The sequence below is a fragment of the Manis javanica genome, chromosome 14, assembly GCF_040802235.1.
Source record: "Manis javanica isolate MJ-LG chromosome 14, MJ_LKY, whole genome shotgun sequence".
In the NCBI taxonomy this organism is placed as follows: domain Eukaryota; kingdom Metazoa; phylum Chordata; class Mammalia; order Pholidota; family Manidae; genus Manis; species Manis javanica.
This window is the reverse complement of record NC_133169.1, coordinates 58,417,097-58,442,510: the sequence shown is the minus strand read 5'-3', so window position 1 is coordinate 58,442,510 and position 25,414 is coordinate 58,417,097. Positions and strand designations below refer to the sequence as shown.

General features: G+C 40.5%; 1 protein-coding gene across 2 annotated transcripts in view; it reads right to left on the bottom strand.

Moving 5' to 3' along the window:
* The window catches only part of ALDH7A1 (aldehyde dehydrogenase 7 family member A1), a 53,435-nt gene that overhangs the window by 24,232 nt on the left and 3,789 nt on the right, over positions 1–25,414 (bottom strand). Inside the window, exons 4-9 of one of the 2 annotated variants that reach the window (XM_017668138.3) lie at positions 14,284–14,364; positions 13,841–13,964; positions 12,703–12,835; positions 9,783–9,827; positions 6,828–6,905; positions 4,919–5,016 (exon numbers count right to left, since the gene is read on the bottom strand). In XM_017668138.3, the coding sequence (XP_017523627.3) occupies positions 4,919–5,016; positions 6,828–6,905; positions 9,783–9,827; positions 12,703–12,835; positions 13,841–13,964; positions 14,284–14,364 (559 nt within the window). The remainder of the gene's footprint in view (positions 1–4,918; positions 5,017–6,827; positions 6,906–9,782; positions 9,828–12,702; positions 12,836–13,840; positions 13,965–14,283; positions 14,365–25,414) is intronic. The other variant, XM_073222151.1, reaches the window with a different exon arrangement.

Sequence of the window (25,414 nt, the reverse complement as noted above, 5' to 3'; positions counted from 1 at the left end):
GACTGACCAAGGAAGAAACACAAAAGTTAAACAAACCAATTACAAGCAAAGAAATTGAAACAGTAATCAAAAAACTACCCAAGAACAAAACCCCGGGGCCGGACGGATTTACCTCGGAATTTTATCAGACACACAGAGAAGACATAATACCCATTCTCCTTAAAGTGTTCCACAAAATAGAAGAAGAGGGAATACTCCCAAACTCATTCTATGAAGCCAACATCACCCTAATACCAAAACCAGGAAAAGACCCCACCAAAAAAGAAACTTACAGACCAATATCCCTGATGAATGTAGATGCAAAAATACTCAATAAAATATTAGCAAACAGAATTCAACAGTATATCAAAAGGATCATACACCATGACCAAGTGGGGTTCATCCCAGGGATGCAAGGATGGTACAACATTCGAAAATCCATCAACATCATCCACCACATCAACAAAAAGAAAGACAAAAACCACATGATCATCTCCATAGATGCTGAAAAAGCATTTGACAAAATTCAACATCCATTCATGATAAAAACTCTCAGCAAAATGGGAATAGAGGGCAAGTACCTCAACATAATAAAGGCCATATATGATAAACCCACAGCCAGCATTATACTGAACAGCGAGAAGCTGAAAGCATTTCCACTGAGATCGGGAACCAGGCAGGGATGCCCACTCTCCCCACTGTTATTTAACATAGTACTGGAGGTCCTAGCCACGGCAATCAGACAAAACAAAGAAATACAAGGAATCCAGATTGGTAAAGAAGAAGTTAAACTGTCACTATTTGCAGATGATATGATACTGTACATAAAAAACCCTAAAGACTCCACTCCAAAACTACTAGAACTGATATCGGAATACAGCAAAGTTGCAGGATACAAAATCAACACACAGAAATCTGTAGCTTTCCTACACACTAACAACGAATCAATAGAAAGAGAAATCAGGAAAACAATTCCATTCACCATTGCATCAAAAAGAATAAAATACCTAGGAATAAACCTAACCAAGGAAGTGAAAGACTTATACTCTGAAAACTACAAGTCACTCTTAAGAGAAATTAAAGGGGACACTAATAAATGGAAACTCATCCCATGCTCATGGCTAGGAAGAATTAATGTCGTCAAAATGGCCATCCTGCCGAAAGCAATATACAAATTTGATGCAATCCCTCTCAAATTACCAGCAACATTCTTCAATGAATTGGAACAAATAATTCAAAAATTCATATGGAAACACCAAAGACCCCGAATAGCCAAAGCAATCCTGAAAAAGAAGAATAAAGTAGGGGGGATCTCACTCCCCAACTTCAAGCTCTACTACAAAGCCATAGTAATCAAGACAATTTGGTACTGGCACAAGAACAGAGCCACAGACCAGTGGAACAGATTAGAGACCCCAGAAATTAACCCAAACATATATGGTCAATTAATATTTGATAAAGGAGCCATGGACATACAATGGCAAAATGACAGTCTCTTCAACAGATGGTGCTGGCAAAACTGGACAGCTACATGTAGGAGAATGAAACTGGACCATTGTCTAACCCCATATACAAAGGTAAACTCAAAATGGATCAAAGACCTGAATGTAAGTCACGAAACCATTAAACTCTTGGAAAAAAACATAGGCAAAAACCTCTTAGACATAAACATGAGTGATCTCTTCTTGAACATATCTCCCCGGGCAAGGAAAACAACAGCAAAAATGAGCAAGTGGGACTACATTAAGCTGAAAAGCTTCTGTACAGCGAAAGACACCATCAATAGAACAAAAAGGAACCCTACAGTATGGGAGAATATATTTGAAAATGACAGATCTGATAAAGGCTTGACGTCCAGAATATATAAAGAGCTCACACGCCTCAACAAACAAAAAACAAATAACCCAATTAAAAAATGGGCAGAGGAACTGAACAGACAGTTCTCCAAAAAAGAAATACAGATGGCCAAGAGACACATGAAAAGATGCTCCACATCGCTAATTATCAGAGAAATGCAAATTAAAACTACAATGAGGTATCACCTCACACCAGTAAGGATAGCTGCCATCCAAAAGACAAACAACAACAAATGTTGGCGAGGCTGTGGAGAAAGGGGAACCCTCCTACACTGCTGGTGGGAATGTAAATTAGTTCAACCATTGTGGAAAGCAGTATGGAGGTGCATCAAAATGCTCAAAACAGACCTACCATTTGACCCAGGAATTCCACTCCTAGGAATTTACCCTAAGAACGCAGCAATCAAGTTTGAGAAAGACAGATGCACTCCTATGTTTATCGCAGCACTATTTACAATAGCCAAGAATTGGAAGCAACCTAAATGTCCATCTGTAGATGAATGGATAAAGAAGATGTGGTACATATACACAATGGAATACTACTCAGCCATAAGAAGTGGAAAAATCCAACCATTTGCAGCAACATGGATGGAGCTGGAGAGTATTATGCTCAGTGAAATAAGCCAAGCGGAGAAAGAGAAATACCAAATGATTTCACTCATCTGAGGAGTATAGGAACAAAGGAAAAACTGAAGGAACAAAGCAGCAGCAGAATTACAGAACCCAAAAATGGACTAACAGGTACCAAAGGGAAAGGAACTGGGGAGGATGGGTGGGCAGGGAGGGATAAGGGGGGGGAAGAAGAAGGGGGGTATTAAGATTAGCATGCATGGGGGGGAGGGAGCAAGGGGAGGGTGGGCTGCACAACACAGAGAGGACAAGTAGTGACTCTACCACATTTTGCTAAGCTGATGGACAGTAACCGTAATGGGGTTGTTAGGGGGGACCTGATATAGGGGAGAGCATAGTAAACATAGTATTCTTCATGTAAGGGTAGATTAAAAATTTAAAAAAAAAAGAAAAAGAAAGAAAGAAAGAAAGAAAAGGGGGATTACTCGTTAACAGGATAAAACTATTGGTAAATCAAAGATCAATGCATGCTTTAAATATCCTTAATGTTGATCACTTAAAGGGTGTCAGATGATCAGCTATGGAGGTACTCTTTTCTGATAATATTCCTTTCTCTTAATTAAAAAAAAAAAAAAAAAGCAGTTACTGTGTGCTGACCTCCAATGAGTTCTGCACAGTGGTATAGAGGGCATGTCAAAGTGTGGGCAAAGGGTCTGTTTGTTTCGATGCAGAAGATCAAGGCCTAGCTTGGATACCCAGAAAATGAAATAAGATACGATATGAGGAGGAGCTTCCGGCATCAGCACTCTCTGGAGGACTCGTGCCGGGGGATGATCATCAAAAAGCCTCCCCAGGGATCCGGACGATGCTGCGGTTGTGGCTGCATCCAGCCCACCGTCTCCTGGACTTGCCATAAGAAGGAGGAGGGAGATGTCTAGGCTGGCATGTGCATACAGTGAGACAACGAATTTGACTGGATCTGTACTGTTGGAACTCAACCAGGAGTTGGGAGGGGTGCAAGTTGTAGCACCCCAAAATCTCATGACTATAGACTATCTATGGTTAAAAGAACATATGGGATGTGAACAGATCCCAGAAATGGGCTGCTTTAATTTGTCTGATGGTTCAAGTACAGTTGGAAAATATCCATCATATCATAGATAAATTTTCACAAATGCCTAGGGTGCCTAAATGGTTTTCTTGGCTTCACTGGAGATGGCTGGTAATTATAGATTTGCTTTGTTTATGTCACCGTATTCCTATTATGTTAATATGTGTGTGCAAATTAGTTAGTAGTTTAAAACCTATACATACTTAAGGTACTATACAAGAAGATATGTCAAAGAAATAATCAATCCTCCCAAGTTTCCTTCATATGCTACATCTATAGCTTTTCTTCTTCCTTTCTAATTACAAACCTTAAATAGAATTCGTGCCTCATATCGAATTTACCGAGTATCATAATTCCTCCAGGTGGTAAAGATACCTCGAGACAAGTGCTGGGCATAGAAGCCACAGGGCATAAATCTGCAAAGAAGTAAAAAGCTAACCTTTGCAAACAATATGGCTTCTCTCTCACTTACCAACTTTACATTTCCCTGTATGGCCCCGGAAGATGACTGGTTAGCCAGAGACGGGTAAGATTCCTCAAGGGAGGAACAACCTAAGACAGGCACAGTCGCAGGGGGGCCATCAGGTGAGAATTTGGGGATCAACAGAGGTGAGGCTCAGAACCTCACCCCCCCTGCTTTGAGAGAAATCTTCTGCATCCGTGGATGTCTTGCTGCCCTTGTCTAGCCTGGATTAATACTTAGTCCATAGGCACACACCTGATCATCTGATCATCTACATTTGCCTTCTTACAGCACTAAACTATGTTTTCTACCTTTATCTTGCATCTACCTACCACTTCAGCATTTTATTAAAAATAAAAATAATAATAATAATAGGAGAAATGTGGGATCAACATATAAATCAAGTACAAAAATCAAATGAATATTCATATTTGACCTGATGGTTTATAGGTCATATTGCATGATCAAAACCGAAAGTTTCTGTGATGAATGCCCTTGTACTGTTCACCATGTAAGAATTTATTCACTCTGTAAGAATTCGTTCACCATGTAAGAACTTGTTCGTTATGCTTCAGAAGATTGGAGACTGACGAGAATTAGGCTTGAGATGGATTAATGATTGTACATTGAGCATTGACCCCCCTATACTGAATTTTATTGTTGTTAACAACCATTTGATCAATAAATATGAGAGATGCCCTCTCAAAAAAAAAAAAAAAAAAAAAAAAAAAAAATGAAATCCTTTGCCAAATTATGCTATTAAATTTGTGATCTCCCTAATATTAACCTACTAATAACTATACCTTTTCTTTTACTTGGACATTCAAATAAACACAGCTGGTGCCCCCATGGAAAGGGTCAAGGAAAAAAACCCCAGCTTTTAGCTTTCATATCCATATCTAAGGGAATTAATATCCTCAATAGAAAGCCAACACTTACCAAACCTTTCCTGTACCATAAGGGCCACCTGTTTTCCCACCTGAGTGCTCCCAGTGAAGGACAGCAGGTTCACCCGCTCGTCTTTGGCCATCGCTGTGCTGTGAGGGAACACACACAGTTACTCAAGCAGAGAAACCCAGCAATGGTGGCACCCGGCGGGACAAGGCCAGAAAGACCAACATGGGCCCTTGTTGTGGAAAGGCAGTCAGTCAAAGACACCAAGAAATCTATCCCAAGGGAACAAGGGAAGGTTGTCATGAAAATGAACCAGATTTTCACAAGCATAGCCATGCCACAGAACAAGCTAACCTGTTCTGTGAGCGCTCCATACAGAAAAATCACCTCAAGGACATTGTTAAGAAAGAAAGTCCTTCCTGTACTGAGGACTAAATGGACAATACAACCTTAGCATGTCCTTGATGAGCATCCCAGCTTTCTTGCAAACTCTTCAACTAATTCCTTAAGGATCTAAAGACTGTAGGGAACCTCAAGACTATAGAGAAACAGCTTAAGTATCCATATGAAAGCTGACTTAAAAAGGCTATGCCAGGATTTCTAGTTGCTTCTAAGGAATACAGACCAGACACTATTGCTTTGAACCTCTTTGCTCACAGTTTGGTGCTCTGAAGCACTAGGAGGGGTCCAAGCAGGGCAGCCACAGCATTAGACTAATGTAGGGCTGGAACAGCTTCACGAGACCATACATGTAGGATCCCCAGGTTCAGCCAGCAAACCCGAGGACTGATACTCAAGGCAGCTGGCGTTTAACACACTCCTGTCTACACTGCTGGAACTCTCGGAAGTTAACCTTCCAAGATTAACATGAAGGACTAGATGCCCAAAGCACAAGAACAGAGTAGGTCAAAGAGAGACTGTTTATGTTTTAAATGACATTTAGGTAGCACTTCACTTGTACTCTGTGGGAGTTGTATTTTCTTATTTACGGGAAAAAATAAAAAAGGAGTAACTTATTGCTCTTTGGCATGCCCAGTGAGGACAGCAGTATGGGAAAAGTGAAGGTCAGAGGCTAACATTTTAATCACCCCAGTGAGCTTGTAAGATCTGACTCCCCTGAAACCTCACTTAAAGTCTTAGCCAGTAATAACAGCCTGGCCTCAGCTTTCGTCATGGTTCAGAGCAATTATAGTCAGTTCCATCTTTAAAAAAGGCTGTGACATTAGACTAAAGTCAAAGAAGCCAGACACACAAAAGGCCACATCATATGGTTCCATTTATATGAAACGTCCCAAACAGGCCAGTCCACAAGGACAGGAAATAGATCAGTGGTAGTCAGGGGGAGGGGTGGGGTAGGAAGTGACTCCTAATGGATACAAGGTTCCTTTTGGGGGAAATGAAAATGTTCTAGAATAAGATAATAATGATTACCACACACCACTGAATATTCTGAAAACCACTGAATCATACATTTTTAACGAGAGCATTTTATGGATGTGAATTATAGGGCGATTTAAAAAATATAATACATTTTTGTAAAAGGTTATATTCCCAGGGTTCCCTTTACTGGTCAACTGAAGAAGCCAGACAACTGGACAGGGCCTCGGGGTGGAGGAGTGGAGTGCCAGATCAGGATGCCACAGCTTTGCATTGTAACTGGGCACTTGAACAAATCAAGTATCAGGAAGCCATGGACTGACCACATGTACAGCAGTTTGCTACTTTAGGACATGAACACCTTACAATAGCAAATCTGGGCAACTAAAAAGACAACTCTTTCTCAGACTCCAACAGAGGCTAGGCGTCTGTAAACAAAATCCACAATAATGATGACCCTAAAGCACCCATTATCACCTCCTTAGCTGTGCTGGGCTTTCATTATTCTAGTAAAGGTAATTCTAGGGGATCAACCTGGGGCCCTCTGACACAGACACTCCTGGTGTTATTAACCTACCCGATATCTGCTCCACCACAAGTCAGGGAACAAATGGCGCCCGGCAGCTTGTTGTCCTCCAGAACTTTGGCTATGATCCTAGGAAGGAAGCAGAGGTCACCAGGGGAACAATGTCATTTCTTAGGGGTCTCAGGAAAACTAGCAATAAATTCCAACCACCGGACTTCGCTTTTCTCAACTTCCTTTCCCAAGCCTCAAACACCCAGCCTTGGATTTCTCCTCACACAATCGAGACAAGGTTTTCAAACACTTACAAGCAGAATCTTAAGAAAAAAAAAAAAACATGGAAAAAAAAATAAGTAAAAGACATAAAGCATTGGGCAGGCAATTCAAGGGATTACTGTCTTTGAATATTTTCTGCCAGGGCAATTTTTTTGAAGGTCTCTCACTACAAATCCATTAAAATGATAGTAAAGAAATACAAAGCAGACAATGAGGAATAAAACCCAGAAGGATGAAGAAAAGGAAAGGTAGTGCCCATCGGCCAAACATCTCTGCAAAGAGGAGCTAGGCAGAGAAGAGGTAAAGGGTGAAATGGGATGCGCCCCAAACCTAGAGCAGGCACTGAGGACATACAGCAGAGGGAGCTGGACCTGCCTATGGCGCCCTAACAAGCTCAGGACTAGTGTCCACTGGCTTCACAGCAGACCCTTAGGTCAGGAACTATCAGTGCCCTCCAGGCTAATGCACCATGGGCCAGCACAGCGTTTAGTCTCCTACAGCTTACCCTGCAAAGAATTGAAATGATAAATATGGTTCAATGCTATTTAACTCTACCTCTGACTCTGAGTTATAATAAATGGCTCCAGGAATTCTGGTCTTTCTGAAAGAGTTCTTCCATTCATTTTGAGCTTCCTAAGGAGCAATGGAGACCCAAATACAGCAGAAGTTCTTTTCATCAATTATCCCAATTTGCTGGCTAATTTCTGATTTGTTTAATTCAAATTTCAGAAAGATCTGAATCCTATATTCACTTCCATAAAAAAAGATACTGTTGTCATACATAAGTAAATTCTCCAATTGTCCCCAGAACATCCTTTATCCATCTAATCAAGGATCACACACCATGGTTAACATGCCCGAGACACGAGGCTTCACATTGTACAATTCTTTCCAGGGACTTAGAGTGCACATACTGCCTCCAAATGTACACTGATTGCTCCTGAATGGATTTTGCTTTGCTGTCTATTAGAGGGTAAAGGTTAAGAAAACCCTTTCCCCTAATGCATGAGAATCCGACCTTGGGTTAACGCTCTAGTTTGTTCCCCAGATTACCTGCCAAATGTCAAAGTTGTCAACAAGGCTACATAGAGAACATGGCATAGAGTAAAAACAACCCCTGGCTGGTCAACTCCACCTGGACTGGGATAACTACCTAAGAGCTATGAATGGGAACCGCACGTTTTTTGATCTTCCTTACAGTGACTCTTGTAACCACACATTCCTCGCATCTCTGGTGTATAAGCTATGCCTATAGAATTACAAGATGTTTGGGCTCCTTGTGGACATTGGGCTTTTAAGCCAGTGCACTCCCACACCTGTCCAGTGTCAACCTCATGTCCCTACCGTGGCATAAACTGCTACAAAGATGCCAAAGGAAGAACAATATCTGATGCCACCAACCTGGCAAACTATGTTCCTGTCCTATGTCCTAAACAGACAGAGGTATGACACACTGCCTGTCGGCATCTTACATATCTGGGCATTTAGTTTAATTTATTTAAGAACTCCTAGTGCACAGTAAGCACATCCTTGGCTAATTCTGGAAAAATTCAGCCTCATTTTACTTACTCTCTTCCGGTACAAATCAGACAGTAGTCTCAGTTATCTAAAAGATCAGCCACATTCCCATTGAACATTTCAAACCTTTCAAACTGCTTAAAGCAAATAAATGTAAAAAAGCTCAAAGCAACAATAACTTGGAACATTTGAAACTAATAACAAAATAAGCAGTATTTTAAACCAGCGGCCTAATAACAGTTGGCAAGTCAGTTCACTGTGTCCACATGAACCATTTTTTTGTTGTTGTTTTTTTTTGTTTTAAGGTTAATTTATTTTTAAAAATTGCCTGGGGAATCTCATTGTTTTTATGTGTTTTGTGTATCAGACTTTATTTCATATTTAATTTCAACACCCCTGCTTCGAGGGTATTCTTCCTCAATATCACATATTCCTTGCAAGTAAACTCTCATACACATTCCTCTCTCCTTTTCAGTCTACTCTTTAAATGTTAAGCCAGTTTTCCTAACTCATCTTCTAACATGAAGGACCCTCTTGCATAGACTGCACCATGAGCATTCTACCGACAATTGTTAAATCAGAAAACACAGACCATGTAATCAAAAGGACGTCAAGGGTGTGTTACCACTCTACACGGGCAGGCAACTCTCTTCTGTACGTTCACTAAATTCCAGAATAATGCATCAGCAGCACTTATTTTATGACCTAATCAGAGTTGTCAAATTCTCAAATACAAATAAATAAAATTTCTGAATCTAAAGATGAAATACATTTCAGTGTTAGAAGAAGCAGTGGAATAGCAAAAAAGCCATTTCTTTCTGTTTTGTTAAGTCTAGTAAACAAAAGCAGTAAGAGAATCAGATGGGTAGAAATCTAAATCATTAACATGTTCAATAGTATAAAATATAGCCCCTCAGTTGCAAGGATATTTCCTCGCCATTGAATTTGTTATTTTGCAAGTGACAAAATGTTTGCAAGAACTCACTTCTGACCCGTGCATCAATATCTGGCATGTTTCCACACACTTAAATGCTATGCTCTGAAAGATCTGTATACTACAAAATGACAGAAAATGTTGTTACAACTGAAGGAGAAAAGGTTATTGAAATTCCATGCTTAAATATGGCACTTTCACATTAGATTCAAAATTCTGCACCTAGCCGTCACCCTTTCGAGATTATTCCATACCCAGAAAAAAATATCACACACACTTACTTTGTGACAGCTACACTAATGAGGGAAGTTGTTGGAGCTCCTTTCCTTGAGAGGGTTAAAAAAAAAAAAAAAAGAAAGCAACTTAAGTTGGTAGAAATCATAAATACCTTTTATCATCAAGCAGAAGCAAAAGTCTGTGTCAGAAAAGGTTCTGTCTCCAAGTAGACAACTGAAACGAGTAACTGAAACAGAAATCTACCTTTCAGCTTGGAGTCTCTGGGACCAAGGCAACAACAGAACTTTCCTAAATGTCAAAGTGGCACCAAGCAATTTTGGACCCACTTACTGCACTGACCACAGGAACTGTCACATTAACCTCTGCCCATCACGAGAACTGAGTGGACTGGAAATCCATCAGCATGAACTTTCCTTGGAAGGCTCAGAGCTGAGGAAAACTGTACAACTAACGCTTTTGGATTCGGATGTTGGAAAGCAAGGGCTCCTTTGGCAACATCAGATCATTACATCAGATCATTAATCCTCCCAACGATGCCTTGTTTTTAGTAGACAGTCTTACAGACATTCAACTGAACACAACCTTAAGATCAGCAAATGACTAGTGGGACAGATGCAAATGGGTAGAGACAACCCTTGATCTTCCTGTGTGAAGTTCTTACACAGACATGAAAACGAAAAGCAAGCAACTGCTAACCAAAAAAAAGCAAGCTGCACAATATGTATAAATGTGTCACGTAAATATTAAAAACATGAAAAGTAGAATTATGTATTATTTATGGACACATATACACATGTAGCAAAAATGTGGAGACATTCATGGGAATAACAAAAACCAGTATCAGGGTAATTTTACCACAAGGGGAAACAGAACAAGGAAATGGGATTGGGAATGGGGAGAGGGAGGGGACGTTTTGCCTGTATCTGTAATGATTTTTTTCTTTGGACATATCTGAAGTAAATAAAGTAAAAAAGTTATTTGTTTAAGGCAGGTTATAGGTACACAGGTAGTCATTATATTATTCTCCATACTTTCTATGTATTTGAAACATTTCATAACAAACTTTAAAAAATAAAAACAAGCAACCATTTTGTCATCTATAAAATACAGACATCTTCCCAGCTATGTTTCACTGTCGCATATTTTATAAATACGTAAAATTTAATGTACCGATGGGAACATTGCCCAGTGCCTCGGAATCACTTGGAATTCCCTATCAAATTTTTACAGAAGGAAAAAAAGTGAAATTTTAAGAAGAAGGTTGCAACTTATCACAAGTTCTGTTTTTCTTCTTGTTGTTTAGTTGGTATTCTGTTTGGAGTTTGTGGTTTAAGTATATCTGCTCTTTGTTCCCAGTTTTTGGCACAGAGCATCAAACCCCCTGGAATTTCCTGAGTGACAGAAATGTCTTTGTTATGCTACCAAGGTGACTTGGGAGGGACAGAGAGAGGGAGAGGGGAAAGAGCTGCAGGACAGGGGCTGGTCCCTGGTCACACACAAAAAAATCAACCAAGTGACTTGGAGGATTGGAACTTTCAGCCCTCCTTTCCCCTAACCTCTGGGGAGCAGGGCTGAGGCTGAGTTCAATCACATATCTGCGGATTTAATCAATCATGCCTGACTTGAAAATGAAACCCCCAAAAAACTGGGCCCAGCAGCTCAGTGGAGTCTCCTGGTTGGGAGGGTGACATACCCAAACTTCACCAGAAGGGGGCATGGAAGCTCTGCATCTGGAACCTTCCTAGACTTTGCCCTATGTCTATCTTTTATAAAAACCTGTAATCCTCAAGTATAGCACTTGAGTTCTGCAGGTCATTCCAGTAAACTGAGGACTCATGGGAACCTCCAAATCTGCAAGTGGCTGGTCAGAACTGCAGATGCCCTGGGGACCTGGGGACACCTGTGGATGGCATCTCAAGTGGGAGCCATCTTATGGAGGAAGACTGAGCCCTTGAACCTGCGGAGCTGACACTAACTCCAGGCAGTGAGGGTCAGAACTGAATTACAGTACACATGGCTGTGATAGTAACATCTGGGAGGAATAGGACAAGGCTGTTCCAAAAAAATAAGTAAAAAATATATATCTACCAATGGTAAAGCAGGTAATAATTTAAAATCAGCATTTCACAACTAGCATATATGGCTTAATATGTTAACTGAAAGAGTAGAGGAGTAGAAAACATTTCTATGGAAGTTCCTCAAAAAGGAACTGGGTCTTCCTCCTTATAAGACCCAGTAACTCCATTCCTAGGAATTTACCCAAAGAAAAAAAATTTGATTTGAAAAGACATATGCCCCCCTATGTTTATCGCCACGTTATTTATAATAGCCAAGATATGGAAGCAACCTAAGTCTCCCTCAACAGATGAACAGATGATAAGGAAATGTGGTACATATACACATGGAATATTATTCATCCATAAAAAAGAAAAATCCTGCCATTTTGACAAGGATGGACCAACAGGCTATTATGCTAAGTGAAATAAGCCAGACAAAGACAAATGCCATATAATTCCACTTATTTGTGGAATCTAAAAACAAAACAGCAGTAGATTCATAGACACTGTGAATGACTGTTGGTTACCATGGGAGAGGTTTTGGGTTGGGTGGTGGGGTGAGTGAAGGGGAAAAAAGAGGCACAAAAATCTCAATCATAATATAAGTTGGTCATGGGGATATTAGCACACCAGAGAATATAGTCAATGACCAGACAGTAGCTGCATTGGTGGAGGTGAGAATTCAATAGTATGCGTAACTGCTGAACTACTGGTGTTGTATGCTTGAAACCAATGTAACACTGTGCACCAACTACACTTCAACAAAAAAATTAAAATTAAAAATAAAATGTATCCAAATAAAAAAAAAAAGAAAACCTTTCAATACTTTTAAATACTTTTAGTAATACCTGAAAATGGCTACCTTTTTATCATACTACTGGATAAGGAAGTGAATAGAACGTCTTACCAGAGGCAGACATTCCCACAGATCATCGCAATGGCATTATTCCAGCCATACACAGCCACAGGGAAGTTAAATGCAGTGATAATTCCAACCAAACCTACAGGATTCCACTGTTCAATGAGCGCATGGCCAGGTCCTGTGAATGGGGGAAGGCGTGAACATGCTTAAGCATGCTAAGTTCATGCATGTCGAATTAATTAAGAACAAAGTCTGAAATCTTTCCATTTCAGAACAAAGGTGCCTCAGACCCAGTATGGATTCCAGACACCCTGTAGACCACTGTACATGGCTGGGAGATATTGGTGCATTAATTAGCATACAACACAAGGTGTCTTTATGACACCTCCTTATAAACCACAGTGATACCCACCCCACTATGCCTCTGGTCCTCATAGAACTCTGACAGACAGATATTTGCCTGCACATGAATAAAATCTCTAAAAAGATTTAAAAGAAACCAGCAACACTCACTCCTTCCATAGGGCCACTATGGAGTATCAAATAGGTAGAGGGGAAACTTTGCATCCTTTATCTTTTCATTCCTTTTTAATTTTGTGGTAAGAACATCTCACCTCTTCAAAATAAACATTAAAATAACTTAAAAAGTAAATACAACTTTCCCATAAAAGTGTGGGACAGGGGAAGGTAATCTTCATACACATGACTTTTAATACATGCTAATAATGAACAACTCAAATTAGCTTAATCTTTGCCATATGATTTGACCATTTGGGTCACTTATTTCCTATGGATACCATAATAAGCATCTTTACATATAAAGCTTTGTTAAAATTAGATTCTTAAAACTGGTATTAAACATTTAATGCTCTTTGGATATATTTCCAAGTGGTTTTCCAGATGGACCAATTACATTGCAAAAGTCCCCATAATAAAAGTGTTTTTCTCACCTATGGCCTTGCCAACATTGAGTTTTCTCTTTAAAAATGAAACTTTCAAAGTGTCTCAACCTGATGTTTTCACCTGTGTGAATCTGCATTTCTCAGTAGGAAGATGAAAAGGTATCTTTGTGTATTTATGTGCTACTTGACAGTCCTCTTTTGTAAACTTTCATAGCCAGAGCATTTTTTCAGAGCTCTGTATCAGAGTAGAAAACTCTTAGCTTACTGTCTTCATTGCTTACTTTCAGAAGGCAAGATGGGTCCGCCAATCATCCGCGATAAGCCAACAGCATAATCACAAATATCCACGTACTCTTGAACTTCTCCCACACCTTCCACTAAGATTTTCCCCATCTCCAAAGACACCTAAAAATACAAAAGCCAAGCGGTATTTGTCCAGCAGATTTCACATTTTAAACATCAAGTTTATGGAGAGGAAAGGCAAAATATTTTGTCTGTTTTGTGAAGATAATAAACTTCAGAAACACTTCTGATTTTTCTGAAGATTAAAACCTAAGAATTATCTTCACTCTTTCCCTGTTAATATTATTAATCTTTCCTCTAAAGAGAATATTTTTGAAATGTATAAGTTGCTTTTCTTAAAAAAATCACTACCTTATACACAGAAACGCCTGACAGCCTTATTCCCCACTCAAAGGATATGTTTACTACAAAACTACTTTACCAAGCTTCCCAGCACATGGATCTTCTCCCGCAAGGCATCGCCAATCTGTCTCACAACTTCTCCTCGCTTGGGAGCAGGAATCTAAGGAAAGGATGGGATCTTAATGTCTGCTGCAAAGTGTAAACCTGTGTCCAAACACAGACTTAGATAAAAGTGCTCTAAGAGAACAAAGTACAAGCATATCAAGGGCAACCTTTTAAGTCACATCAAGACTATGACATGATAGGCCCTAAAATCCACACCAGAGACCCAACAAACACCTAAATGATAGATTCTTAGTGAACAAGGGACTGTGCCAAGCACAGAGACTTGTTTCAAAAACTGAAACAACCTTTGGGGATAACTCCAGAAAACTTAAAATGTTTTAGATACCTCTAAGTTTTTATGATTCCCAGTGAAATTTTCTTATGGGTGAAAAAAATCTGATTGCATGCCTAAGCTTACTTACAAACTGGTATTTCATAACCAATCAAATTACACCATTCACTTGCCAGATATTATCTTAGCACCTAGTACATGACTACCATGCTAGGCCCTGGAGCTAAAATAAGTGAGGCATTCATGGAGCTAGTATTACAAAAAAAAAAAAAGGCAACAAATCAGTCCACAAGGGCTGAAAAGACCAAAAAAATAAATAGACTTGTAAAATAAATGGGTGAATTAAATTATCTAAAAAATTATCAGGCAAAATCTCCAAGTAGGGGAGAATGAAGCTGAAACCCAAGTTTGGTTGATATGGCTGGCAAAAGATAACCCTAGGAACATTCTTCCCAAGGAAAAGAAAAAATAATTCAGTGACCTGTGGAAAACAAAAGCTTGTATTTCAGGGACTGACTGGGAAGGCCGCATGCCTGAAGCTGGAAGCTTTTAAGGGGTCCAAATCCTACTCCAGGTGCACTGGAAGTCCTTCACAGTGTTTAAGGAGCAGAGTAAGTTATCTGCTTTGCCTTTTAACATCGCTGTTGGATGAGTGGACAATAAATTGGAGGGGAAAAGAGTAGAAGCAGGGAAACTAATTAAGAATGTATTCTAGTAGCCTAGGCAAGAGAGCATGGTGACTGAATCTTAAGATTGAACCAAGGGACTGATTAGGAGGAACCAAGATGGCAGCATGAGTAGGACAGCAGAAATCTCCTCCCAAAAACATAGATATTTTTGAAAATACAACAAATACAACTGTCAGTCCGGGGAAAGGAAATACCGGGGCAAAATACCCCTAAAAAACAAAATCAGTCAAAGGGAGAAATAAAGTTTAAAACCGGTTTATTGCTCACAAACTGCAGTCCCAGGCCGTCTTTCTTCTCTGCTCAAGCAGCAACTGCACCGGCCCTCCCCCTCACCTCTCAGGTACAGGTAAGCCCTCGGTTACCCAGGTAATTACCCAATGATATGGAGATGAACTTCTCCACCCAAGGAAACATGCAAATGCACTAAAGCCATACTTCTCTCCAACTCTGAAAGCCTGTTGATCAGAGCCAGGTGAGATATTCTGGAAATACTACAATTTCACCCACAACAACTATTCCTAAAAGAGACACCAGAAGACACAGGACAACAGCCAGGCTACACCAACACCTGCAAGAACCCAGCGCCTCATGAAGGGGGTAAGATACAAGCCACAGCCCGGCGGGACCCAAGCGCCACCCCTACCCCAGCTCCTCGTTGGGAGTAGAGAGTGGGGAACTCCAGGCACCATAACCCCCTGGGCAGCAGCGCAGCTCTGAGGCCCCTCACAGTCATAAACAGCCTCCCGCCCATTGCCCCTCCCGCACGGCCCCGCCATAGCAGATCAGCAGCCTGAGACCGGCAACGCCCACAGCAGCCGTGCAGAGCTTCCTCCACAGCCGCCGGGGCAAGAATCAGAGACCCCATCTGTGCGCAGCTGCCCGGCACAAGCCACTAGGGGTCACCATTCTCCCAGGAGAAGGTGAGGAGCAAGCGGGAAGGGACTTTGTTCTCCCAGCTGACACACATGCCAAATGCCCACAACAACCTCTATTGCCATGAAAAGGCAGAAGAATTTGATCCAGACCAGAATCACACAGACATCCTCCCCTGAGAGAGAACCTGGGGAGACAGACTTAACCAATCTTCCTGAAAAAGATTTCAAAATAAAGGTCTTAACCATGCTGATGGACTTGCAGAGAAATATGCAAGAGCTAAGGAGGGAGAATACAGAAATAAAACAATCTCTGGAAGGACTTAAAAGCAGAATGGACGAAATGCAAGAGGCCACTGATGGACTAGAAACCAGAGAACAGGAACGCAGAGAAGCTGATGCAGAGAGAGATAAAAGGATTTCCAGGAATGAAACAATATTAAGAGAACTGTGTGACCAATCCAAATGGAACAATATTTGCATTAGAGGGGTACCAGAAGAACAGAGAGAAAAAGGGATAGAAAGTATCTTTGAAGAAATAATTGCTGAAAACTTACCCAAACTGGGGGAGGAAATAGCCCCTCAGACCACGGAAGCACACAGAATTCCCAACACAAGGGAACCAAGGAGGACAACACCAAGACACATAATAATAAAAATGGCAAAGATCAAAGACAAGGACAGAGTATTAAAGGCAGCCAGAAAGAGAAAAAAGCTCACCTACAAAGGAAAACCCATCAGGCTATCATCAGACTTCTCAACGGAAACCTTATAGGCCAGAAGAGAATGGAATGATATATTTAATGCAATGAAACAGAAGAGCCTTGAACCAAGAATACTGTATCCAGCACGATTATCATTTAAATATGAAGGAGGGATTAAACAATTTCCAGAGAAGCAAAAGTTGAGGTAATTTGCCTCCCACAAACCACCTCTACAGGATATATTAAAGGGACTGCTCTAGATGGAAGCACTCCTAAGGCAAAATAGATGTCACCAGAAAAAATAAAATCACAGCAAAGAAAGCAGAACAATCAAATATTAAATAAAGGCAAAACATTAAATCAACTACCCACAAAAACAGTCAAAGGAAACACAAAGAGCACAAAATAAAACACCTAACATATAAAGAATGGAGGAGGAGGAATAAGAAGGGAGAGAAATAAAGAATCATCAGACTGTGTTTATGATAACTCAATAAGCGAGTTAAGTCAGACAGTAAGACAGTAAAGAAGCTAACCTTGAACCTTTGGTAACCAAAAACCTAAAGCCTGCAATGGCAATAAGTACATATCTTTCAATAATCGACCTAAATGTAAATGGACTGAATGCACCAATCAAAAGACAGAGTAACAGAATGGATAAAAAAGCAAGACCCATCTATATGCTTCTTTCAAGAGACTCACCTCAAACCCAAAGACATGCACAGACTATAAGTCAAGGGATGGAAAAGATATTTCATGCAAACAATAGGGAGAAAAAAGCAGGTGTTGCAGTACTAGTATCAGACAAAATAGACTTCAAAACAAAGAAAGTCACAAGAGATAAAGAAGGACATTATACAAAGATAAAGGATTCAATCCAACAAGAAGATATAACCATTATAAACATATATGAACCCAATACAGGAGCGCCAACATATGTGTAACAAATACTAACAAAATTAAAGAAGGAAATAGAATGCAATGCATTTATTTTAGGAGACTTCAACACCCCACTCACTCCAAAGGACAGATCCACCAGATAGAAAATAAGTAAGGAAACAGAGGCACTGAACAACACACTAGAACAGATGGACCTAATAGACATCTATAGAACTCTACACCCAAAAGCAATAGGATACACATTCTTCTCATGTGCACATGGAACATTGTGCAGAATAGACTACATACTAGGCCACAAAAAGAGCCTCAGTAAATTCCAAAAGATTGAAATTCTACCAACCAACTTTTCAGACCACAAAGGTATAAAACTAGAAATAAATTGTACAAAGAAAGCAAAAAGGCTCACAAACACATGGAGGCTTAACAACATGCTCCTAAATAATCAATGGATCAATGACCAAATCAAAAAAGAGATCAAGCAATATATGGAAACAGATGACAACACAAAGCAACAACTTCTGTTGGACGCAGTAGAAGCAGTTCTAAGAGGGAAAGTATATAGCAATCCAGGCATATTTAAAGAAGGAAGAACAATCCCAAATAAACAGGCTAAAGACATAATTCTCGAAATAGGAAAAAGAAGAACAAATGAGGCCTAAAGTCAGCAGAAGGGACATAATAAAGATCAGAGAAGTAATAAATAAAACTGAGAAGAATAAAACAATAGAAAAAAAATCAAAGAAACCAAGAGCTGGTTCTTCGAGAAAATAAACAAAATAGATAAGCCCCTAGCCAGACTTATAAAAACAAAAAGAGAATCTACACACATCAACAGAATCAGAAATGAGAAAGGAAAAATCACAACGGACCCCACAGAAATACCAAGAATTATTAGAGAATACTACAAAAAACTATATGCTAACAAGCTGGAAAACCTAGAAGACATGGACAACTTCCTAGAAAAATACAACCTTCCAAGAATGACCAAGGAAGAAACAGAAAATCTAAACAGACCAATTACAGCAACAAAACTGAATTGGTAATCAAAAAACTACCCAAGAGCAAAACTCCTGGGCCAGATGGATTTACCACGGAGTTTTATCAGACATACAGAGAAGACATAATCCCATGCTCCTTAAAGTTTTCCAAAAAATAGAAGAGGGAATACTTCCAGACTCATTCTGAAGCCAGCATCATCCTAATACCAAAACCAGGCACAGACCCCACCAAAAAAGAAAAGTACAGACCAATATCCCTGATAAACATAGATGCAAAAATACTCAACAAAATATTAGCAAACCGAATTCAAAAGTACATCAAGAGGATCATACACCATGATCAAGTGGGATGCATCCCAGGGATGCAAGGATGGTACAACATTCGAAAGTCCATCAACATCATCCACCACGTAAACAAAAAGGACAAAAACCACATGATCATCTCCATAGACGCTGAAAAGGAATTCGACAAAATTCAACATCCATTCATGATAAAAACCCTCAGCAAAATGGGTATAGAGGGCAAGTACCCCAACATAATAAAGACCATATATGAAAAACCCACAGCCAACATCATACTAAACAGCCCATACTGAGAAGCTGAAAGCATTTCCTCTAAGATCGGGAACAAGACAGGGATACCCACTCTCTCCACTGTTATTCAACATAGAACTGGAGGTCATAGCCACAGCAATTAGCCAAAACAAAGAAATACAAGGAATCCAGATTGGTAAAGAAGTCAAACTGTCACTATTTGCAGATGATATGATATTGTGCATAAAAAACCCTAAAGACTCCACTCCAAAACTACTAGAACTGATATCGGAATACAGCAAAGTTGCATGAAACAAAATTAATACACAGAAATCTAAGGCTTTCCTATACACTAACAATGAACTAATAGAAAGAGAAACCAGGAAAACAATTCCATTCACAATTGCATCAAAAAGAATAAAATACCTTGGAATAAACCTAACCAAGGAAGTGAAAGACCTATACCCTGGAAACTACAAGACACTCTTAAGAGAAATTAAAGAGGACACTAACAAATGGAAACTCATCCCATGCTCTTGGCTAGGAAGAATTAATATTGTCAAAATAGCCATCTTGCCCAAAGCAATCTATAGATTGAATGCAATTCCTATCAAAATACCAACAGCATTCTTCAATGAACTAGAGAAAACTGTTCTAAAATTCATATGGAACCACAAAAGACCTCGAATAGCCAAAGCAATTCTGAGAAGGAAGAATAAAGCTGGGGGTATTATGCTCCCCAACTTCAAGCTCTACTACAAAGCCATAGTAATCAAGACAATTTGGTACTGGCATAAGAACAGAGCCACAGACCAGTGGAACAGAAGAGAGACTCCAGACATTAACCCAAACGTATATGGTCAATTAATATACAATAAAGGAGCCATGGACATACAATGGGGAAATGACAGTCTCTTCAACAGATGGTGCTGGCAAAACTGGACAGCTACGTGTAAGAGAATGAAACTAGATCACTGTCTAACCCCAAACACAAAAGTAAATTTGAAATCGATCAAAGACCTGAATGTAAGCCATGAAACCATAAAACTCTTAGACAAAAACATAGGCAAAAATCTCTTGGACATAAACATGAGCTACTTCTTCATGAACATATCTCCCGGGGCAAGGGAAACAAAAGCAAAAATGAACAAGTGGGACTATATCAAGCTGAAAAGCTTCTGTACAGCAAAGGACACCATCAATAGAACAAAAAGGCATCCTACAGTATGGGAGAATATATTCATAAATTACAGATCCGATAAAGAGTTGATATCCAAAATATATAAAGAGCTCATGCACCTCAACAAACAAAACGCAAACAATCCAATTAAAAAATAGGCAGAGGAGCTGAACAGACAGTTCTCCAAAGAAGAAATTCAGATGGCCAACAGACACATGAAAAGATGCTCCACATCAGTCATCAGAGAAATGCAAATTAAAACCACAATGAGATATCACCTCACACCAGTAAGGATCGCCACCATCCAAAAGACAAACAACAACAAATATTGGTGAGGTTGTGGAGAAAGGGGAACCCTCATACACTGCTGGTGGGAATGTAAATTAGTTCAACCATTGTGGGAAGCAGTATGGAGGTTCCTCAAAATGCTCAAAATAGAAATACCATTTGACCCAGGAATCCCACTTCTAGGAATTTACCCTAAGAATGCAGCACTCCAGTTTGAAAAAGACAGATACACCCCTATGTTTATCGCTGCACTATTTACAATTGCCAAGAAATGGAAGCAACCTAAGTGTCCATCAGTAGATGAATGGATAAAGAAGATGTGGTACATATATACAATGGAATATTATTCAGCCATAAGAAAACAAATCCTACCATTTGCTGCAATAACATGGATGGAGCTAGAGGGTATTATGCTCAGTGATATAAGCCAAGCGGAGAAAGACAAGCACCAAATGATTTCACTCATATGTGGAGTATAAGAACAAAGGAAAACTGAAGGAACAAAACAGCAGCAGAATCACAGAACCCAAGAAAGGACTAACAGTTCCCAAAGGGAAAGGGACTGGGGAGGATGGGTGGGAAGGGAGGGAGAAGTGGGGTATAGAATTAAGGGGGCCTTCCAATTAGCATGTATAATGTGGTGGGGGGCACAGGGAGGGCTGTGCAACACAGAGAAGACAAGTAGTGATTTTACAGCATCTTACTACACTGATGAACAGTGACTAATGGGGATGAACAATGACTAATGGGGTATCTGGGGGGTACCTGGTGAAGGAGGGAGTCTAGTAAGCATAATGTTCCTCATGTAATTGTAGATTAATGATAACAAAATTGGAAAAAAGATTGAAGCAAGGGAGACAAAAAGTGGATTCAGGATTATTTTGAAAGTAGAATGGACAGGACACAGAGGTGGGCATGAAATGAAGGGAATGAGAGAAGGATGACTCCCACGTCTGTGGTTTGAACACCTAGACAGATGGAAGGATAATTACTGGAATGAAGAAGGCTTGAGAGAAGCAGCAGGTTTGGGGGAGGTGAAGGGTACAGGTTGGGCCATATTAAGTTCAAGGTGTGATTCATGAATAAAGTCAGTTTCCCCAGCTGTGATCATCACTCTCTTTTTTCCCCTCCAGCCCTTCCCAACTAAGTCTACCTATTCCTTCAAAAGGCAACTGAAAGGGCCATTGTCCTCCCTGGAACCTTCCCTCCCCCCCAGGCTGGAACCAGACACCACACACCCCCTCCTGCAGAGGGCCATCAAAGCACTATTCAGTCCACCCCCCAGAGCTTGCCTGTGAGCTCAGGGCTCTGCTGATTCCCACCAACCATTTCACTGCGGTCTTCCTATAGCGCTTCTGGGGGGTAACTTGGCATTCTATTACCATTTAATAAAAATATCCCTACCTTTTGACTAGGCAATTCCATTCTGGAAATTAGGCATATACGTAAGTGTATAAAAGTGCAGGTACAAAAACATTCATTGCGGTGCTATTTCTAGTACAAAAAAACAGAAACCTTCTCCATGTGCATAGACACATGTCTAGTTAATTATGGAACAGTCATAAAATGGACTACTTCACCCTCTCTACAGAGACTACGGTATTTTTATAAGGAAAAACACTTAAGAGCTAGAACAGAGTAATAGAAAATAGCAAAATGATGCATATAGTAAGTTAATTTTTGCTTACATTTGAAAGAATATACAGCAAAATGGTAACAGTGGTAATTTCTAGGGAATGGAATTATAATAGACTTTCATTCCCCATTTTTATATCTGAAACGTTTGCCATTTTTATGTTAAATGCACTCTTTCACAGAAAGGAAACAGTTATGTTAAATGTATCAGCACAGACATGACACATTTCCTAGAGCATGGCATGGGTTTAATAATGTTTTGATTGCATTTTAGCCTCATACATTTATAAGGTTAGCACATGGGTTAATTTCAACTTAAAATGGCCAATACACATGGCCTTTTACCTCCCCTTCTGTACATATTTATTTAGTCTTTCAACCAATAATTATTGCACACCCTGTATGCGCCAAATATTGTGCTATTCCCCGGGGATACAAGGAAAACAAGCTCCAAGTCATGATCACTAAAGCTGACAGTGCAGTGAGGGTGGGAGGGACAAGCAACAGGCAGGCGATTACAATCTCTAGTAAGTAAGTGGCCTGACAGAGGGCCACCTGGGAGTGTTAATTTAGGGTTACATGAGGTAAGGGAGTGGGGAGAAGGGAGGCTTTTTAAGGAAGTTCAGAGTTGCAGCCTAAGACCCAAAACAGGATTGGTGCTCACCAGGTGAAGAGGCAGAGAAAGTGGAGGCAGATAAAGAGGCAGGACGGGAAAGTTGGGACCACACTGCCAAGGGCTACATGCAGAACCCAAAGGGCAGGGGGGACATCACCATGCATTTTCAAACAGCACTCTAGCTGTGGTGCTGAAAAATGAATAGGAGGGAAGCAAGACTCAGGCAGATTAGGCCAGACCAGAGATGGTGACCACCCAGGCTACAAAAACAGCAATGGAGATCAATGTAACAGTAAACATTCAAGACTTTGTGACTGACTGAGTCTCAATCCCGACTATACATTAGAATCACCATCTAAGGAGCTTTTAAATTAGATTCTATTCCAGACCACTCAAACCTGACATCTTTTTCTCCAGCTTCCCAGATGGTTTGTAGGAGCAGCAAGAGTTAAGAAAGCCAGGATTGGGTCTGGGGAAAGGGAAATTCAGGGGGCGTAGGCAATGAGAAAGACAGCCACCTCTCCTGGAGCTTGATGGATGCTAGCATGACAGGGCGCCAATAGCCTCAGACCCTCCGGAAGGACAACATGCGTTCCCAGCCCTGAATACTTCATGTGTCACATGTAGGAGCATCCAAGACAGCCCTGAGGAAGGAACAATGAGCATGGAAGGAAGGATCTTCTGAGCCTTTGGGGAAACAATATAAATATCTGTGTTAAAGCCCAGCCAGGTATCCCTTATTCCTTTACACCTGTTAACCATTCCCTGTCCTCAAGTGAGGAATGGACTCTGGCTTTTCCTCCCCAGAGATGGAGGGAAAAATGAGGACACTTAGGTAACAGAGAGGCAGGAACAGGTGGCATTTTGGGCTGAAGCCAGTTCGTGAAGGAAAGCAGCAGTGCCAGTATTCCCGACCAGGTTCTCTGTGGTTAGTTCTCATTAGGAAGACGTCAGTTTTTTATCAACTACCTCTCCATACATTTATACTTTATTTTCCTTTTCCCTCAAAGAAACATGTTCCCTTTGAAAAATTCCAGGCTCAACACAAATGAACTAAATTTAACAGTGGTTCATTCCTCACACCCGCAAGGCCAGCCACAGGGCCCCGGCCAAGCAGAAGCTGCCCCACACCAGTGAGGATCCAAGAGGAGAAAGTGCGTGGACCAGCGGGGCCCCAGGCATCGGTCAGTTCTCATCTGGGGCACCAGCAGCCCCAAGCCCCCACTGGTAGGAGCTCCCAAGGCAGTTAGGACAGGCTCTGCCTCCCCCAAAGTTTGTACTCAATTGCATCACTCCAATTCTAACTAGTGGGATCCCCAACTGACTCTACTACCACTGTGGAAGTTTCCACTTCAGCACTGCCACCCTACTGGGAGGCCTCAGAAGTACCAGAAGTATGAGAAAGGGTATTAGGTGCAGAGGCTGGCTTGCTGGGTAAGAGCAGACTGCCAAGTGAGATCCTGAATGCAAACACATGCAACAACACAGTACAGCCCCATGTTAAAGAAAGACACAACAATGTCAGCTACCACCCCTGGGGCCAGGCAGCTCATTTAAAAGCCAGTTTGAGAAAAGACCTGAGTTCACACACTCTTTTTTTCAAACATGATCATATTTACCTTCTGTAAATACATACATATGATAGATGTCCCTGGCCAAGTTTCACTGTATTCAAAACAGCTTATGCCAAGAGTGAATCCTAAAGGATATTATGTTGCTAACAAATCGCCAATTGTAATAAAGGTGTGATAAATGCAAGAGGTTAGTAGTAAGGTACACTGGCCAAGAGTGATGAGTGGGTAGAGGAACTCTCTACTTCTTACTCATCTTTCTATTGAGGGAGATTCAGAAAAAGTCATCCCAGAATATGCCACTCTGGCATCTGAATTATTTTGAGCTCAAGGCAATCAGGAGCTCAGCCAATGTAAGAAAAAGTAATTCCCTCCCCCATTAACTGCCTAAAACTCATAAAGGGGCCTATAACAGGAAGACAGGTAACTTCATATTGGAAAGGCTTAACTGCATGGCAGGTCAAACATTTGTTTACCAAACACTTGCTCTTCTCATCTCTCTATTAACTGCCACCCTCCCCCTGGAAGCCCCAGGCACCTATCCCTGTCCTTAGCACAGGATGGTACACAAGCCTCAATTGCCTAGCCACTTTTGGGTCTTATCTTTGTCCCCACACTAACCCCCATGTGAAACTAAATTTTGCTTTTCTCCTGTTAATCTTTCTTATGTCAATTTAATTATTAGACCAGCCACAGAACCCAGAAGGGCAGAATGGAAAATTTTTCCTCCCCAACACTACTCTAAAAAATGAAGTTCATTAATTCTCTAAAAAACACTATTACATACAGGAAAACAATGATTTAAAAAATTATGCAGAAACTTTAG